This window comes from Aspergillus affinis (genome assembly GCF_023601865.1).
Source record: "Aspergillus affinis strain CMG 70 chromosome Unknown NODE_177_length_56191_cov_86_868339, whole genome shotgun sequence".
Lineage (NCBI taxonomy): Eukaryota > Fungi > Ascomycota > Eurotiomycetes > Eurotiales > Aspergillaceae > Aspergillus > Aspergillus affinis.
Window position 1 is genome coordinate 1 of NW_026515958.1, and position 13,064 is coordinate 13,064.

The following is a 13,064-nucleotide window of genomic DNA, read 5'->3' on the forward strand; positions in this document are numbered from 1 at the left end:
TTTCGAGCTAAGATATCACGTTTTTCCTGTATATCAACTGCTGGGGGGCAGTCAGGTTGCAGGGGGTCCTTCATTGGCGGGCTCCGGTAGGATCCAGTTGTCTTATGCCACTTGGACATCTCGAATACTTCTTTGCTTGTGGTAGTTGCATTGATTTTGTTTCTCCAGTATTCCTGTTGGGCGCGGCGAACTACCCGTCGAAAGTCCTTTCGTGTAGATAACCCTATGCGGTATTTCTGGAGTGCTTCTTTGCATTCTAGATTCCACCAAGGTTGGCCTCCCCCCTGGGGTCGTGATCTGAGTGCTGAGGCTTCGTACGCACTGTAGACGGCTGAAATAATCATATTTGCGAGGCAGTCTAGCTCTTCTTCTGTTTCTGCGGTAATTGGGAGATTGCTGATGTTCAGGGCTAAGAGGCTGCTAAAGCGGGAAAGGTCTAGAGTGCTAGATTTAAGCCTTTTTTAGGCTTTAGGGTGTCGCAGGCCCAAGGGGAGGATAGTGAGAAGAGGGCGGTGATCAGATGTAGCATCCAGATGGCTTGCAATCCTAGTATTTGTTCCAGCGAGAGCGAGAGAACTAGATGCAAAAGTTAGATCGAGAGTATTCCCTTTGTCATGTGTAGGGGTATCTATCTCAGAGATAAATACTAGTCCAGATCTGTCGAGCCATTCGGATACCTGCTCAGCTGAAGTAGAGGGGCTCCGCCGAAGCGAAGGTTGCCATCTATTGTGTGGTAGATTGAAGTCCCCTGCTAGTAAGATTGGTTGAGTAAAGTGGGAGTCAGGAAGCTTCATAAGCTCCTGGACAGCTCTACCAGGCCTGATCGAAAGTCCAGGAGTGGGAGCGTTATAGATATTGACGATTAGGGTGGATTGCCCTGGGCATGCAGAGATTTGAAGAAAGAGGAGGTCTGATAGTACTTCTTGATCGATTGTATCGGGGCGGAGCTGAGAGGACTGTATACCCTTTTCCTTTCGGATATAGGTTAGAACTTTAGGTCGGCCGTTTCTTACCCAACTGTCAGTTGGAGAGAAGCATTCGTATGAAGGGTGTCGTTTGGTAATCTTGCGGGCGAGATCCTTATATATATAAGGTTCCTGTATCAAGATAATGTCGATATTGTTGGAAAAAGCCTGAGATAAGATGATTTCGTGAGCTGCGGCGTCGCGGCCGACATTTAGCTGAAGTATTGAGAGAGAATCTGGCTGGCAATTTCGGGCTCTCATAGTCTTTCATTCGCTAGAACTTCAAACTGATTTTGTAGTTGTGGTGTGGCAAAACGTACTGCTCTCGCTGTAACTGGAGGAGAGTCACCCGGCCCTTGTTGTGGGGGTGTAACTGGGCGGAATGGAGAGGTTGTCGGATAGCTGTCAATAGACATATTCTGGTCTTGCGAGGCCCCAGGGGATCCAGCTTCAGGGCCTGCGGGAGGCCGGGAGCAACATTTGCTCTCAGTCCGAGCTTTAGTGAGGGTTGCGGAACAGGTTTTACGGATCTCAGCCTGCTAGGCCTTTGTAAAACGAGAGCCTGGTTTACTGGGCCGCAGAAGGCATTGATTGTAGTCTGCTGGGTGAGGGCCGTGGCAGTGTAGGCATCTTGGGGGACAGGTATGAGGGGCTGCAGCAGTGCAGATATTGGTATGGCCTTCTTCAGTGCGTTGTGTAGAGCCGCAGAGGCGGCAGCGGGGATTACGTGCACAAGATCTAGAGTTATGCCATTTCCAGCAGCAGTTGCATTGTATAGTCTTATCCCTTCTGAATAAAGGTTGAGCGTTGGTAATCATGCCAAATAAAGGTAGTCGTACTGGTAGTTTAGCTTTGCTTTCTTCAGGGAAGTTGATAAACCAGCTTGAAGAGATTGTATCTGTATTAGAGGCGCTTGCAGCAGTTTCGGTTACTGCAACTGGAGTAAGGCTAGTGGCCTCAGCTACTTCAGCTGATAGTGTCTCTGGATTAACAGGGACCATAGAGTATTGGCTTGCATTGAGCTGGCCGACCTTTCTTGGTATGTTTGTTACCCGGTACGAGATCCAGCGAGAGCTTCGCTCGATCTGGCAAGTAGTAAAGAAGGTGGAGATAGCCTCTTTCTGTGCCTCTAGAGCTGCCAGGGTTTCGGGAGATGAAGGCAGGAGAGCGAATCCTGTCTTAATAGACTGAACACCCTTGAGGACCTTGTTATTGGCACCTAGATGGGACCGGAGGCTAGTGTAAATAGCGTATGCGTCCATATTTTTGGCAAGGTGGTTCGGCGGAAGGCGTACAAAGAGGCGGGAATCGGGCTGCTGGTTAAGGGCAGAGCTTGTGGTCTTTTGCTTGGCCCTAGGCTGAGGTGTAGTAGGGCCTTTGGCAGTAGTTGATTGAGTGACTGTTGCGTACGTTGACTGAGCAAGTCCGGAGGGGGGGCGAGATGGAGGGGGAGAGGGGGGAAGAGAAGCAGGGGCAGGGGCAAAGGCAGGGACAGGGGCAAAGGCAGGGGCAGGGGAGGTTGCAGTCAAGGTCAAAGGAATACCGCTGATATAGGCATTGAAGTGGCGATGGGCTATATCGGCTAGGTCCTTGCTGAGCGCGTCAAGCGCATTTCGCTGGTGAGGCGCAAGGCCTGGCAGGCTCCGGTGTTTGTCAAGAAAGGCTGCTATCGGGTTGAATATTTTCTGGCCCTCGGTAGCCCTAGTGGAAGCTGCAGTAGTTGTCTCTAGTAGAGCAGCCTGTAGAGGCCCGCTAGGTTGGGAGTTGAGTGTTGCCATTGCGGCGACACGTGGCCCGTAGCGGTCGGGTTAGGTGAGGCTGGCCGTGGGCGGACGTCCCTGATCCCGGGCACGGTGCCCGGAATGAGAAATAGATATGAGTATTCGAAAGGGCTCTTGTAAATCTAATCTAAGCGCGGTGCTTAGAGTCGATTTTTTGGATCAATTGGTGAGATCGAGTGGTACACGCCGGGTTTGCAGCGATGCCCGCTCAAAATCAATGAACATCACCTGACCCAACTTCTGGTTCCAAACCATGTTTCCGGGTATCGGATCACTGTGGAGTACACCTAGATTGTGAATTGCCTGCAAGGATTTCTCAGCCTGACTAACAATCCCACAACGATCGAGACCCTGCTGGCTTGCAAGAGTCCCTCCGGCGTAGCCCATCAGTGTTAAATGAACAATTTCCGCTATGCCGTCATAAGAGAAGGGACGACTAAGTCGTAGGCTGCCAAGTAGAACAGGCACTGATGTCCCTTGAATTGGAGAAAGACGTGAATAGATGAGCTTCTCGTGCTTCGAGCCCTTTACAAACTCGGCGGGCACACCTTTGCCAACAAAAACGTATCCGTGAGACCACAAAGTGATTTTAAAGAGAGCTCCACGGGTCCCATGAATGTGCAGCGATTCGCATCCCAGCTGCGAATCACGATGGAGACTATTGTTGGATAGCTGCCGGCTCAGTCGATGGATGAGGGTTATTCGATTTAGTTCGTGTCGACCGGTTCCGTGGTCCAACACATTAGGACAAGTTCGATCGAATTCCCCTCCCTTGACCAGGACCAAGAGACACAGTTGTGTGCAGTACTGTCGAGACTTGCCTTTCGAGTGAAAACGCTGTGACGCCTCACCTGTCCCTGATGAGGATGACGAAGGGTTAGGAAAGGAGAGTTCTCGGGGCCGTCGACTAGGCGTATCTGGATTAAAGCCATCTCCAGCGTCATCATCAGGCGGCCTCGGATTTTGCAAAGAGTTACATGATGCAATAGCAGTAGATTTTGACCGGGTTTTTACAGGGGTTGCTCGACAATATTCGTTCCTACTCCGTGTCGGTGGCTTGAAATCCGAAGAAGGGATATCTTTCTCTGATATTTCGTCCAGCAGGTCGTCGTATACCATAACCCAGGTGTCTAAGCCGCGTGCTGCCCAGGTCGTCCAAGCGAGATCCCGAGTTGGAACCCGCAGAGCGCGAAGAGTGAACGCTAATACCTGGCCCAGCGCAGTCAGGTGGAGTCGGTTGTCACTGTTTGGACGCCCTGTCCATCCTGTTGTTGGCCCAAAATCCTCTTCTGGCACTGAAAGATAATAGTGTATGGTAGAAGCGTCGTTATCAAGCACACGGAGAAATATAAATGCTTCACTGGTACACACATAGCCATATTCTAGCCCCCCGTGAATCATGTAAGAAAATGCTTGTGTAATCACTGCGGCAATTGTTCGACGACAGGTGGATTCAGGCGTTTCTTCTTTTTGCAAGCGGAGTACCTCGTCAAGATCCATAGGTTGGAGCCCGGCCTTAATATGAGCGAGAGAAAGTTTATGAGGCGCTTTATACTCAATAATAAAAGCCGGAGCTTTTCCATCGGGACCCTTGTTGTAAACACAGAACTGGTCTGCTCGAGGGCGAGAGCTTCTTGGTAGTGTATTTTTGTGGCTTTTTCCTGGCGGCTAAGCCAAAGGGTCAATGCTACTCGATTTTACGGCCAAGCGGCCAGGCCATCGTGGTTGCCTCTGAGTTAGGCTTATAGAGCTCATAACGTATTCCACAAGCGAGCGGCTACTTGTGTATTCTGTCAAGGTGCGGGCTGGCGGGGTGGTAGAGCTGATGGCAGGCAGGCGAGCAGGCAGGCTAGTAGTTCACAATATCTCTGAATTGCTACCGGGTCAAGCTATCTAACCGACCCCTGCGCCGTAAGCATCCGGGTGTCGCGTATCTGGTCAAGTAATGTCAGAGTACTGCTCTCATCCATAACGCCGATGCCCATGCAGCGTTTGCCCGTTTCTGTTAATGTCCGCGCGCGGAGGTTCTTCTCTACCTCCTCGACCCGTTTCTCCCACATAAAAAGATTGATCCCTGGCACAGCCCCGCGCAAGAACTCCGTTAGCCCGCCTATCACCTCAAGGAGGACGGAGGAGGGTCTGTGTTGTTGTTTCTCCGATGCAGTCTCGGAAGAAGTTCGACCGATTCTGATAAAAGCGTATCGTAGGAGGCTGCCGTCGCCGTCGCTTAAGTTGCGGCTTCGTTGGTCCACAAGAATCACCCAACTGCCGGGGTCTAAATCTCCGACTCGGATCCTTGACTGATCATTTATTTCGGGAGGAGGGGCAAAGTGACCGGCGGGAATGGGACTTACAGCGAACCGTCCTGAGAATGACGATTGCGGCGGTGAATTGTCGTCGTCGTCGGTGGTGGTGGTGGTAGTGGTGGGTGACGAGGAGGCCTCCTCGTAGGCGAATCGCAAGACAGCCTTGTCGGAGCCCAAACCCACGGAACGGAGGTATGATAGATAAACGGAAGGCAGAGCGCTCGGTGATTAGAAGGGTGTTGCTCATATCGTCGTAGTAACTTGAACTGGAACTGTTCTGGTGTTTTTGGAAGCGGGGGTCTGCGTCATCGACAAACGTGAACATGTGCATCACGGGAAAGGCTTGGACGACGGGGGAAGTCAAGCTAACAGTAGTCGGCAAAGGCGATGATAATTTAGAGCTGTACAATGATGACGAAAAGGCGCAAGTCAGATAGATAGTTTTGTCGCGGAGCCACCCCAAGTCTCCTGATGACCTCCACCGCTGCTGCAGCTGCGTCCAGAAATGAGCGGAGGCATTGTCGCTGTCCCTGTCCGGTCCTTGCAAGAAACATAGCTGTTTGAGGCCCGTGGACTGCGACAGGGCCGCTTCTAGATCGCTGAGCCCTCCTTCGTCCCCCTCCAGCTTGAAGTTATCGACGCAGAGGCTTAGCGCAGATGCGCCCCGAAGCTCGTTGGATGCAACGGCGGCAGCGATCACGCTGGGTGAGAGGTTCCTAAATGCGACCCAGTTGAGATGCATGCGCCCGGCGTACGCAACACGCAGAATATGGCTCGAAAGCTTGGACGGGCCTAGGCTGTCAGGGACGTCTTCGAGCCGCTTCCGCACCTGCTCGCGGAACTCGGCGAGTTTTTGGAAGTTCTCGATTGTATTTTGGTCGAGGTGGAGGTCGGCGGGATCCTGTGTAAGAATGAGCAGATTATCGATGGCCTGGTCCCTGTGCTCCTTCCCGGCGGCTCGTCCGAGATGGTCCAGCCCGGGCCTGGTGGGGATATATATTTGGCGCGGGTAGTGGGCTTTGGGGGCCAGAAGTCTGTCTCATAAGTCAGCAAATACACCAGTTACGCGTGAGGATGGAAAAGCGCGAGTAATTCACAGACAGTCGGAGATGCTTGAGATGACACCTTGCGGAGATTTTTTAGCTTGATTTTCAAGCTCCCGCGGCCAAATGTCTATCATTCCCAAGTCAGCATATGCGCATCATCGTGACCCCTCAGATAGATACGTGGGAACAGACGTACAGTTTAAGACACTACGATGAACAAGGGAAATCTTTTTCAGTCTTAAGATCCTCGGGTCCTTTGCCCGGGAGAAGTAGTTCTCACGTAGCCACTCAACAATAGACAACGGCTCTCGAGGTCGCAGGCTGTGGAGTACAGTATCAGGCTCCTTCTCAGGCGGGGGGTCTATGTTGGGATTCCAGTCAAAATCAGGACCGTGGCAGAAAACGTCAGCCATATAGTGTACGTCAAAGGCAACAATGCCGTACTTGACGCCGTTGTCGAGGTCAGAGATGTCGAGAATGACGAGGCCATACTCCTTGCAGTCGCCACGAAATATAGTGGATAGCGGCTGCAGCTGGACGTCGCCGGGGCGCACGCTGTTGCTGTTAGTTGTATTGGTATCGCCATCCCTATCGTCGCGCAACAGCCCCAGCAGAAGGCACGTTGTTATAAAGGGGAACTCGGTCAGCCCATCATCAGGCCACAGCAGCTCAGGCAATAGTTGCGCTTGCTCCGCTCTCCACCCCCAGCAATAGGCGTTAGGCATGACAAAAGGTGGCTGTGGTGTGTCTGGAACGCTGGGCCGCTCATTAACCTCGGGCTCGTTGTCCCTCTGAGACCGACGATACCAGTCTTCTGCAAGCGCCCTCTCCACCTCAAGCGGAGCGCGGTTCGCAGGATCCGAGAGAATTTCGATCATTGCGATGATGTCTGCCACAGCATGTCCTTGCGTGTCCAATAACCCTCTCTGCTGTTAGTGTCTCTGCCCTGGCGGTAGGCCACGGCCAGGGAGCGGCTGGCGCTACCGGGGCCGACATTAGCAACGACGCAGAAGAGGAAGGAGCGGGGACTTTCGGAGGCTACACATGTGTATCCAAACTTCCTCATGATGTAGAGGGGGGTTGACAAGATAGCAAACTGAAACAGCTGGGAAGCAAGGAGAGGAAAGGCAAAAGAGGGGCGAGTCATTGGCCAAGGAGTTCATTTGCAGCTGGTCACATGCCGGCCAGGGTCAAAGCACTAAAAAACATAAACAAAGACATGTTGACCTGGCTAGCAAACCAAGTACGTTTTTAATAGTCTGATCGACGTGGGCCAATTCAATCGGTCTAGAATGCTTGAATTTAGCATGATAAGGCCCTACAGGCAAGCTAGATACAGCCCAGTGTAGGTCAGCTAACTACTCACAACATGAGAACTAGTGTCGCGGCCAGATAACCGAAAGCCTCTAACAGAATCCAGGAATAACAAGATAACATACATAATGTGACACATCACATAGCGTCATGTGCTCCGAACGATGCAGTCGACCTTGAAGCTCTCAAACCCTCAAGTGCTTCCTTAATGGTAATGACCCTGACTGGGATTTTCGGGAAGATATCGTAAAGAATGGAGTGCTGGATGCTCTCCGCCAAGGGACTAGGCTCGATGGTGTTATTTGAAATAATATACCTAATTATTCGTTAGAATCTCGATAATTATAAGATAGGGAGTAACTGACATATTATAATCCAAATCAAACAGCCTCAGCGCCGTAGCTAGAATAACTCCGGAAGTGCGAATCCCAAACTGAAAAGGCCTGAATTAGCCAATTTCTGTTATTCCCCTAATAATCACGGGTAGAGGAAGTAACCACCCACCAGAATCACCGTGTCTATCTTCTGACTGTTCAGAATCTCCTCGATCGAGTTCCCGGCTTCCGCATAATATCTCGTCTTTGGCGCGACCGTGTTATCGTCCTCCGTCTTGAACGCATGGTAGATCTGGCTCTCCTCGCTCGACTCTCTGAGATTGCCTAGCCCTTTCGCGACGGACGCGAACGGGGTGTCGGGGCTGACTTCGGGGAATTGAGACGTAGAGAAGTAGATGCGCGTGAAGATTGTGAGCGGCGGGGGGTCTTGTTTATGCACACTATTCATGTCAATTGTTAACTAGGTTCGTAAAGTGTTAAAAGAAGGTGTAAGCCCACGCGTCAATCCAGCTCGCTGTAATCTTGATCTATTCCTTCCCCTCGTCCGTGGTGTTTACGTTGGCGACTATCGCGTCGATAAGGTCGAGGTTCAACACGGCAAAATGGTTTCCGAAGTTTAGAGGTGAAAGAAAACAACTTCGATGCGAATCTAATTTTTGAAATTACTCAACCACCACGACGGCTACGGCCTCCAAATTCGACCAGTTTGTCAATAACTCCAGCCACTATCGAGTGATTCTATCTTTATAGGGGATTTCGAAATGGTTGGGGCGAAAACCCCGTGGCCGGCCCTTTCAGGGAGTCCCGAGGCGGCAAACAAATACCTCTTCCTGCCGCCCTTGAGCTGCACTTTTCTTTCACCCACAAGTTACAACCCCATTGAACGTGTCCTATCTGTCACTCACCCCCCAATCGATCATCATGGTGCAAGCGATTGTTGTCAGTGCGCCGGCCACCCTTGCGGTCGAAAACGACCGCCCCCTGCCCACTCTTCGGGATGACAGCATCCTCGTGAAAGTTGCCAGCGTTGGTCTGAACCCGACGGACTGGAAGAACAGCCTTCGCAGCCAGACCGGGGCGACTGTTGGCTGCGACTAGGCGGGATCGTGGGAGCCGTCGAACCAGCCACGAAGAAATCTTTCCGGGTGGGAGACCGCGTGTTTGGCGCCGTTCACGGCTGCAACCTCGAGTAGGCGTCCGACGGAGCGTTCGCCGAGTATATCGTGGCTGGGCGGACGTGGCAGTGGTCGTTCCGGAAAACCTGACGCTTCAGGATGCAGCCACCCTGGGCGTTAATCTCGTCACCGTCAGTCAATCGCTCTACCAGGCCTTGGGGCTGGCTCCTCCTTCTCGTCCTCTCTCCGCACCGCAATACATCCTCATCTACGGCGGCTCCACCACAGTCGGCACCCTGGCAATCCAGTACGCTAAGCTCTCCGGCTACATGGTCATCACTACCTACTCTTTTCCTAGCACGAGGCTCTCGTCCGAGGGCGCGGCGCCGACCAGGTCTACGACCACCACGACCCGGCCGCCCCGGAGCAAATCCGCGAAGCCACCCAGGACCAACTGGCCCTGGTGGTGGACACCATCTCGACTCCGGAAACCGCCTCCTTTTGCGGCCAGGCAATCAGCCAAGCCCAAGGGGACGAGTACACGGCCCTGCTCCCCGGTGCTCCCGTGCCCCGGGAGGATGTTCGTAGTCACTGGACCCTGGCCTACACCACGGGTGGCTATGACTTTCTGTTCCACGGTCAGCGCATCCCGGCCAACCCGGCCGATCGGGACTTTGCGGAGGCCTGGCTGGAGACCGCGACGCGCTTCTTGGCCGACGGCGCGGTCGTCCCGCATCCGGTGCGGTTGGGCGACGGAGGTCTGCCGGGGTGATTTCGGGGTTGCATGCCTTGCGCGAGGAGACGGCGCGCGGCTGCATGTTGGTGTTTAACATTGGCGAGGAGCATTAGGAAGGGTTACTATGCATCGAACAGTCTAATACACCTCATTCACCGGAGTCTGTCATTTGTGGAACATAGTTGCGAAATGGAACCATAACTGCGTAAATTCCGTAGAGGGTACAGCCGATATTACAAATTATAGATACATGTGAAAAGTCCTGCGTTAGCTCCACATCAAAGACTAGAAAAGCAATAATCGAAAGCGACGACTAGCCCCGGAGGTAGAAGTGGTCGGAGTCGGCTGGGCCACCGACGAAGTAGAAGCCACCGACGAAGTGGAAGTCACGGTCGACGAAGTGGTGGGCGATGAAGAAGAGGTCACTGACGCGGATGCTGAGTCCCCGTCTGAGGATTCAGAAGAAGAAGAAGAAGAAGAAGAAGAAGAAGAAGAAGAGAAAGAAGAGGCAGCAGTGGTCACTGTTCCAACACCCGCGGTGCTGGACTCCTCCAGGCTCGATTTCGAGAAATCTTCCACCACTTCCCACACGGAGTACGTGCCATGACCACCACCTAAAGTTGCCCGACCGGTCAGTTCCATAGTCCATCATATTCAGGGAGATTCACACGTACACTGATCATTGGGCCATCCTGGGCAATCCATATCACACGAGCCACCCATAGTGTTGAAACCCGGGGGCTGGTCGCCACACCAGCAGTCTTCGCCCTGGAGGGCCAAGAACAGTCCCTTCTTTTCATCACACAGTCTCTGGCAGTACCCTGGCGATTGGTATGGGGAGGATCCTATCTTTGTCATGCCACCTGAGCTTCTCATGCAGGCGTATTCGTCCCATTCCACCGCCTGGGCCGAGACAATCAGGAGAGCCAAAGCGCCCAACGAGGTAGAAGATGAGGCGATCATTATGGGCCTGGGTCACAGTCACGATTTTTTGGGAGGTTGCGGATATGGTGGGAGGAAGAGTAAGACGGAGGTGGAGTCGAAGAAAAAGCTGAAAGTGAGCATCGGGTCCGGAACATTATGAATGGGTGTGGGCAGTGCGATGAGACCCCATGTATGAGATCCTCCGGTTCATCTCTGTTTCTCCGAAGGGGCCAAATGCCCCCTATTTGGGAACATTTGGGGCCTGATATTGATGCGATTGGTTGGGGGGGAGGAAGCTATTGGCAACGGGGGTCCACTATTCCCTGATCTGGGCCCCATAGCCTCGTCTTAGCTTCAGTCCGTGCCAGGGCAAAATTCCACTTGTGGGGGCGGAGACAACCGAAATTGGTTCTTGAGCACGGTACACCCCGGTAGAATTTTATGGTCTTGTCTTTGGAATCACACCCGCCGGAGGACTAATGGTCAGGAACATACTCCGTGATGGCACTACAGTTGTCGGCCTCGTCGCAGCTGGCAAAGGATCGGCCCCCCTTCAGCCAAAACCACGACATCCTCTCTTCCCATTCATCGTTCGTGCCCTCCCCGGTCTTCTCATTGCAGCTGCTCCAGCGGGTGTTTGCTAGCCCGGTGTTGCCGCTCAGAGGCGCGCACCCACGGGACGGCGGAACGACGTAGCCCCATGATTCCGCGCACTTTAAGTCGGTCGGACAGTCGGCCTGCTTCAAGTAGCTGGCATACGAATCGCTTCCGCTTTCCAATATGTAGCACCAGGGGTCGTTTTCCGCCTAGTCGCCGCCAATGGGTGAGCCCGTGCCCGGATCATGTTGGTTCCAGTAGCGCCAGGTGGTGCTGCCTCCGACTTTGCTGCAGCCGTCGGCGGCTGTCGCGGGCCGGGGGGGGGGATGCCGTCGAGGTCTTACTCGAGCCCCTAGTCGAGGTCTTCGCCGTAGTTTCGGAAGAGGTGAAGGGCTTGTTGGTTGTAGTCGTTGTGGCCAAGACTGTTGGGACGGCAGTTGTGGTTCCGCTAGGGAGCCGGCCATTGCTGTCTCCCTGGTCTTCATCCGGATTAAAGCTGCTGCAGACACACTCACCGGTTGTTGTCGTTGTGGCCGTGATGTCGCAACCGACAGCGAGCATGCTGCTTGTTGTGCTGCACGATGTCGAGTTCGAGTCTAGACTCGGTAATGTAACCCAATAGTTTGTCTTGGTAGATGCCTCGGTGCAACTACTGTCTGGATCGTCTGGGTTGCCGTTGTTGTTGCCGCCGCCGCCGCCGCCGTCGCCATTGTTGAGAAGAACGAGGATGTGTGATATTGGGAGAGTAGTGGATCGAGATCCCTATCTAGCCACTGTCGAAGCCGCATCACTTGAACAAGGTTAACCACTATAATCCCAAAAAATCTATAACCATCATTCTATCTACATTCAAAAGTTCTCTTCATCAAACACTAAACAAATCACATATTGATTAACCATACACAAAACGTGGAACAGCCCACAATACAATATTATATTATCAATTACCTTTCAATCGCTAGGCCTGCATTACGGAAATGCCCTTCAACGCTTTTCTTCTTTGCGCCTATAACATTCACGCACCACTCAAGAAAAGAACTAAACCCTTGATTAGAATTACCTTCATAGGATTGCCAGTTCCGTCTAATAAACGACTTAAGCTCTGCAAAGGTTTCTTCAATGGAACTCAAATCAGGCGAGTACGGCGGCAGATATACAGCACCTTGCTGGTTCGGCTTTACAGAGTTGCAACTCTTCACTCTTTCCCAGCGCCAATACCGTGATCTAATCCATAATGGACTTAGCCTGTAATAAATGTAATCAAAGAGGTGTATGGAATTGGAACGTAATAATACCAAAATCTTCGTAAGCCAGGCGTGGCGTTTTTCGATAGACAAATTTAGTCACATGCTGACTTGTCACCCAGACGTCAAATTCATCCCACAGAAACACAGCCATCTCGTCATGATATGATTCGGGGTTCTTATGCAGATGATCGCAAAGAACTTGTAGCATGTGAGGTGTAACGCTTTTTCGTCGGCCGACACGGTTTTCAGGGGCTCGGGGTGTCCCAAAGAGCTTGAGGTTGCGACAGATATTAGTGACTGAGCGTTCATTGCATTGAGCGACTCTCGCAATCTCGGCGTTGGTTAGCGGTTCTTTACTGAGAATCATGTCACGAGCAATTTCGACCTGCAGGAGCGATAATCTGGGTGCCATTCTGACGCAGTTGGGATCTGGGAGACTGGGAATCTGCCTGGGACTGGAAGCGGACGATAGACTGACTCGGTGGGCTGCCTGGATCTTGTGGAATGTACCAGTCTCCAAAGCTCCCACTCATGTCACGTGGTGTTATGCCTTCTTATACCATGATTATTCCTGTCTGTGGACATAAAATGACAGCGACATAGCTGTATTGCCTACTCAATCGGGAGTGAAATGCTTGAATCCTCTATGGAAAGGGGTTGAGCGCTATTGCCAAGCCGCCATATAGGGAAGGCGGACT

The 13,064-nt window shown here is 52.5% G+C and overlaps 4 protein-coding genes across 4 annotated transcripts; 1 reads left to right on the forward strand and 3 right to left on the reverse strand.

Moving 5' to 3' along the window:
* Positions 1-1,239: 1,239 nt before the first annotated feature.
* Positions 1,240-2,743, reverse strand: KD926_003225 (uncharacterized protein; the record flags this gene model as incomplete). The annotated part of the gene is made up of 2 exons (XM_053094688.1): positions 1,240-1,617; positions 1,805-2,743. The coding sequence occupies 2 exons, from the start codon at positions 2,741-2,743 to the stop codon at positions 1,240-1,242; spliced, it is 1,317 nt and encodes a 438-aa protein (XP_052950546.1).
* Positions 2,744-2,905: 162 nt separating this feature from the next.
* Positions 2,906-8,195, reverse strand: KD926_003226 (uncharacterized protein; the record flags this gene model as incomplete). Its single annotated transcript, XM_053094690.1, has 8 exons — positions 2,906-4,414; positions 4,645-5,021; positions 5,101-6,086; positions 6,150-6,225; positions 6,295-7,020; positions 7,604-7,728; positions 7,778-7,845; positions 7,917-8,195. 8 exons carry the CDS (start codon positions 8,193-8,195, stop codon positions 2,906-2,908), a joined length of 4,146 nt encoding a protein of 1,381 aa, XP_052950547.1.
* A 473-nt stretch (positions 8,196-8,668) lies between these two features.
* On the forward strand, positions 8,669-11,218 carry KD926_003227 (GroES-like protein; the record flags this gene model as incomplete). The annotated part of the gene is made up of 7 exons (XM_053094691.1): positions 8,669-8,773; positions 9,021-9,194; positions 9,257-9,620; positions 9,916-10,192; positions 10,324-10,429; positions 10,479-10,655; positions 11,036-11,218. 7 exons carry the CDS (start codon positions 8,669-8,671, stop codon positions 11,216-11,218), a joined length of 1,386 nt encoding a protein of 461 aa, XP_052950548.1.
* Positions 11,219-11,362: 144 nt separating this feature from the next.
* Positions 11,363-12,778, reverse strand: KD926_003228 (uncharacterized protein; the record flags this gene model as incomplete). Its single annotated transcript, XM_053094692.1, has 3 exons — positions 11,363-11,881; positions 12,180-12,202; positions 12,415-12,778. The coding sequence occupies 3 exons, from the start codon at positions 12,776-12,778 to the stop codon at positions 11,363-11,365; spliced, it is 906 nt and encodes a 301-aa protein (XP_052950549.1).
* Between the last annotated feature and the right edge of the window lie 286 nt (positions 12,779-13,064).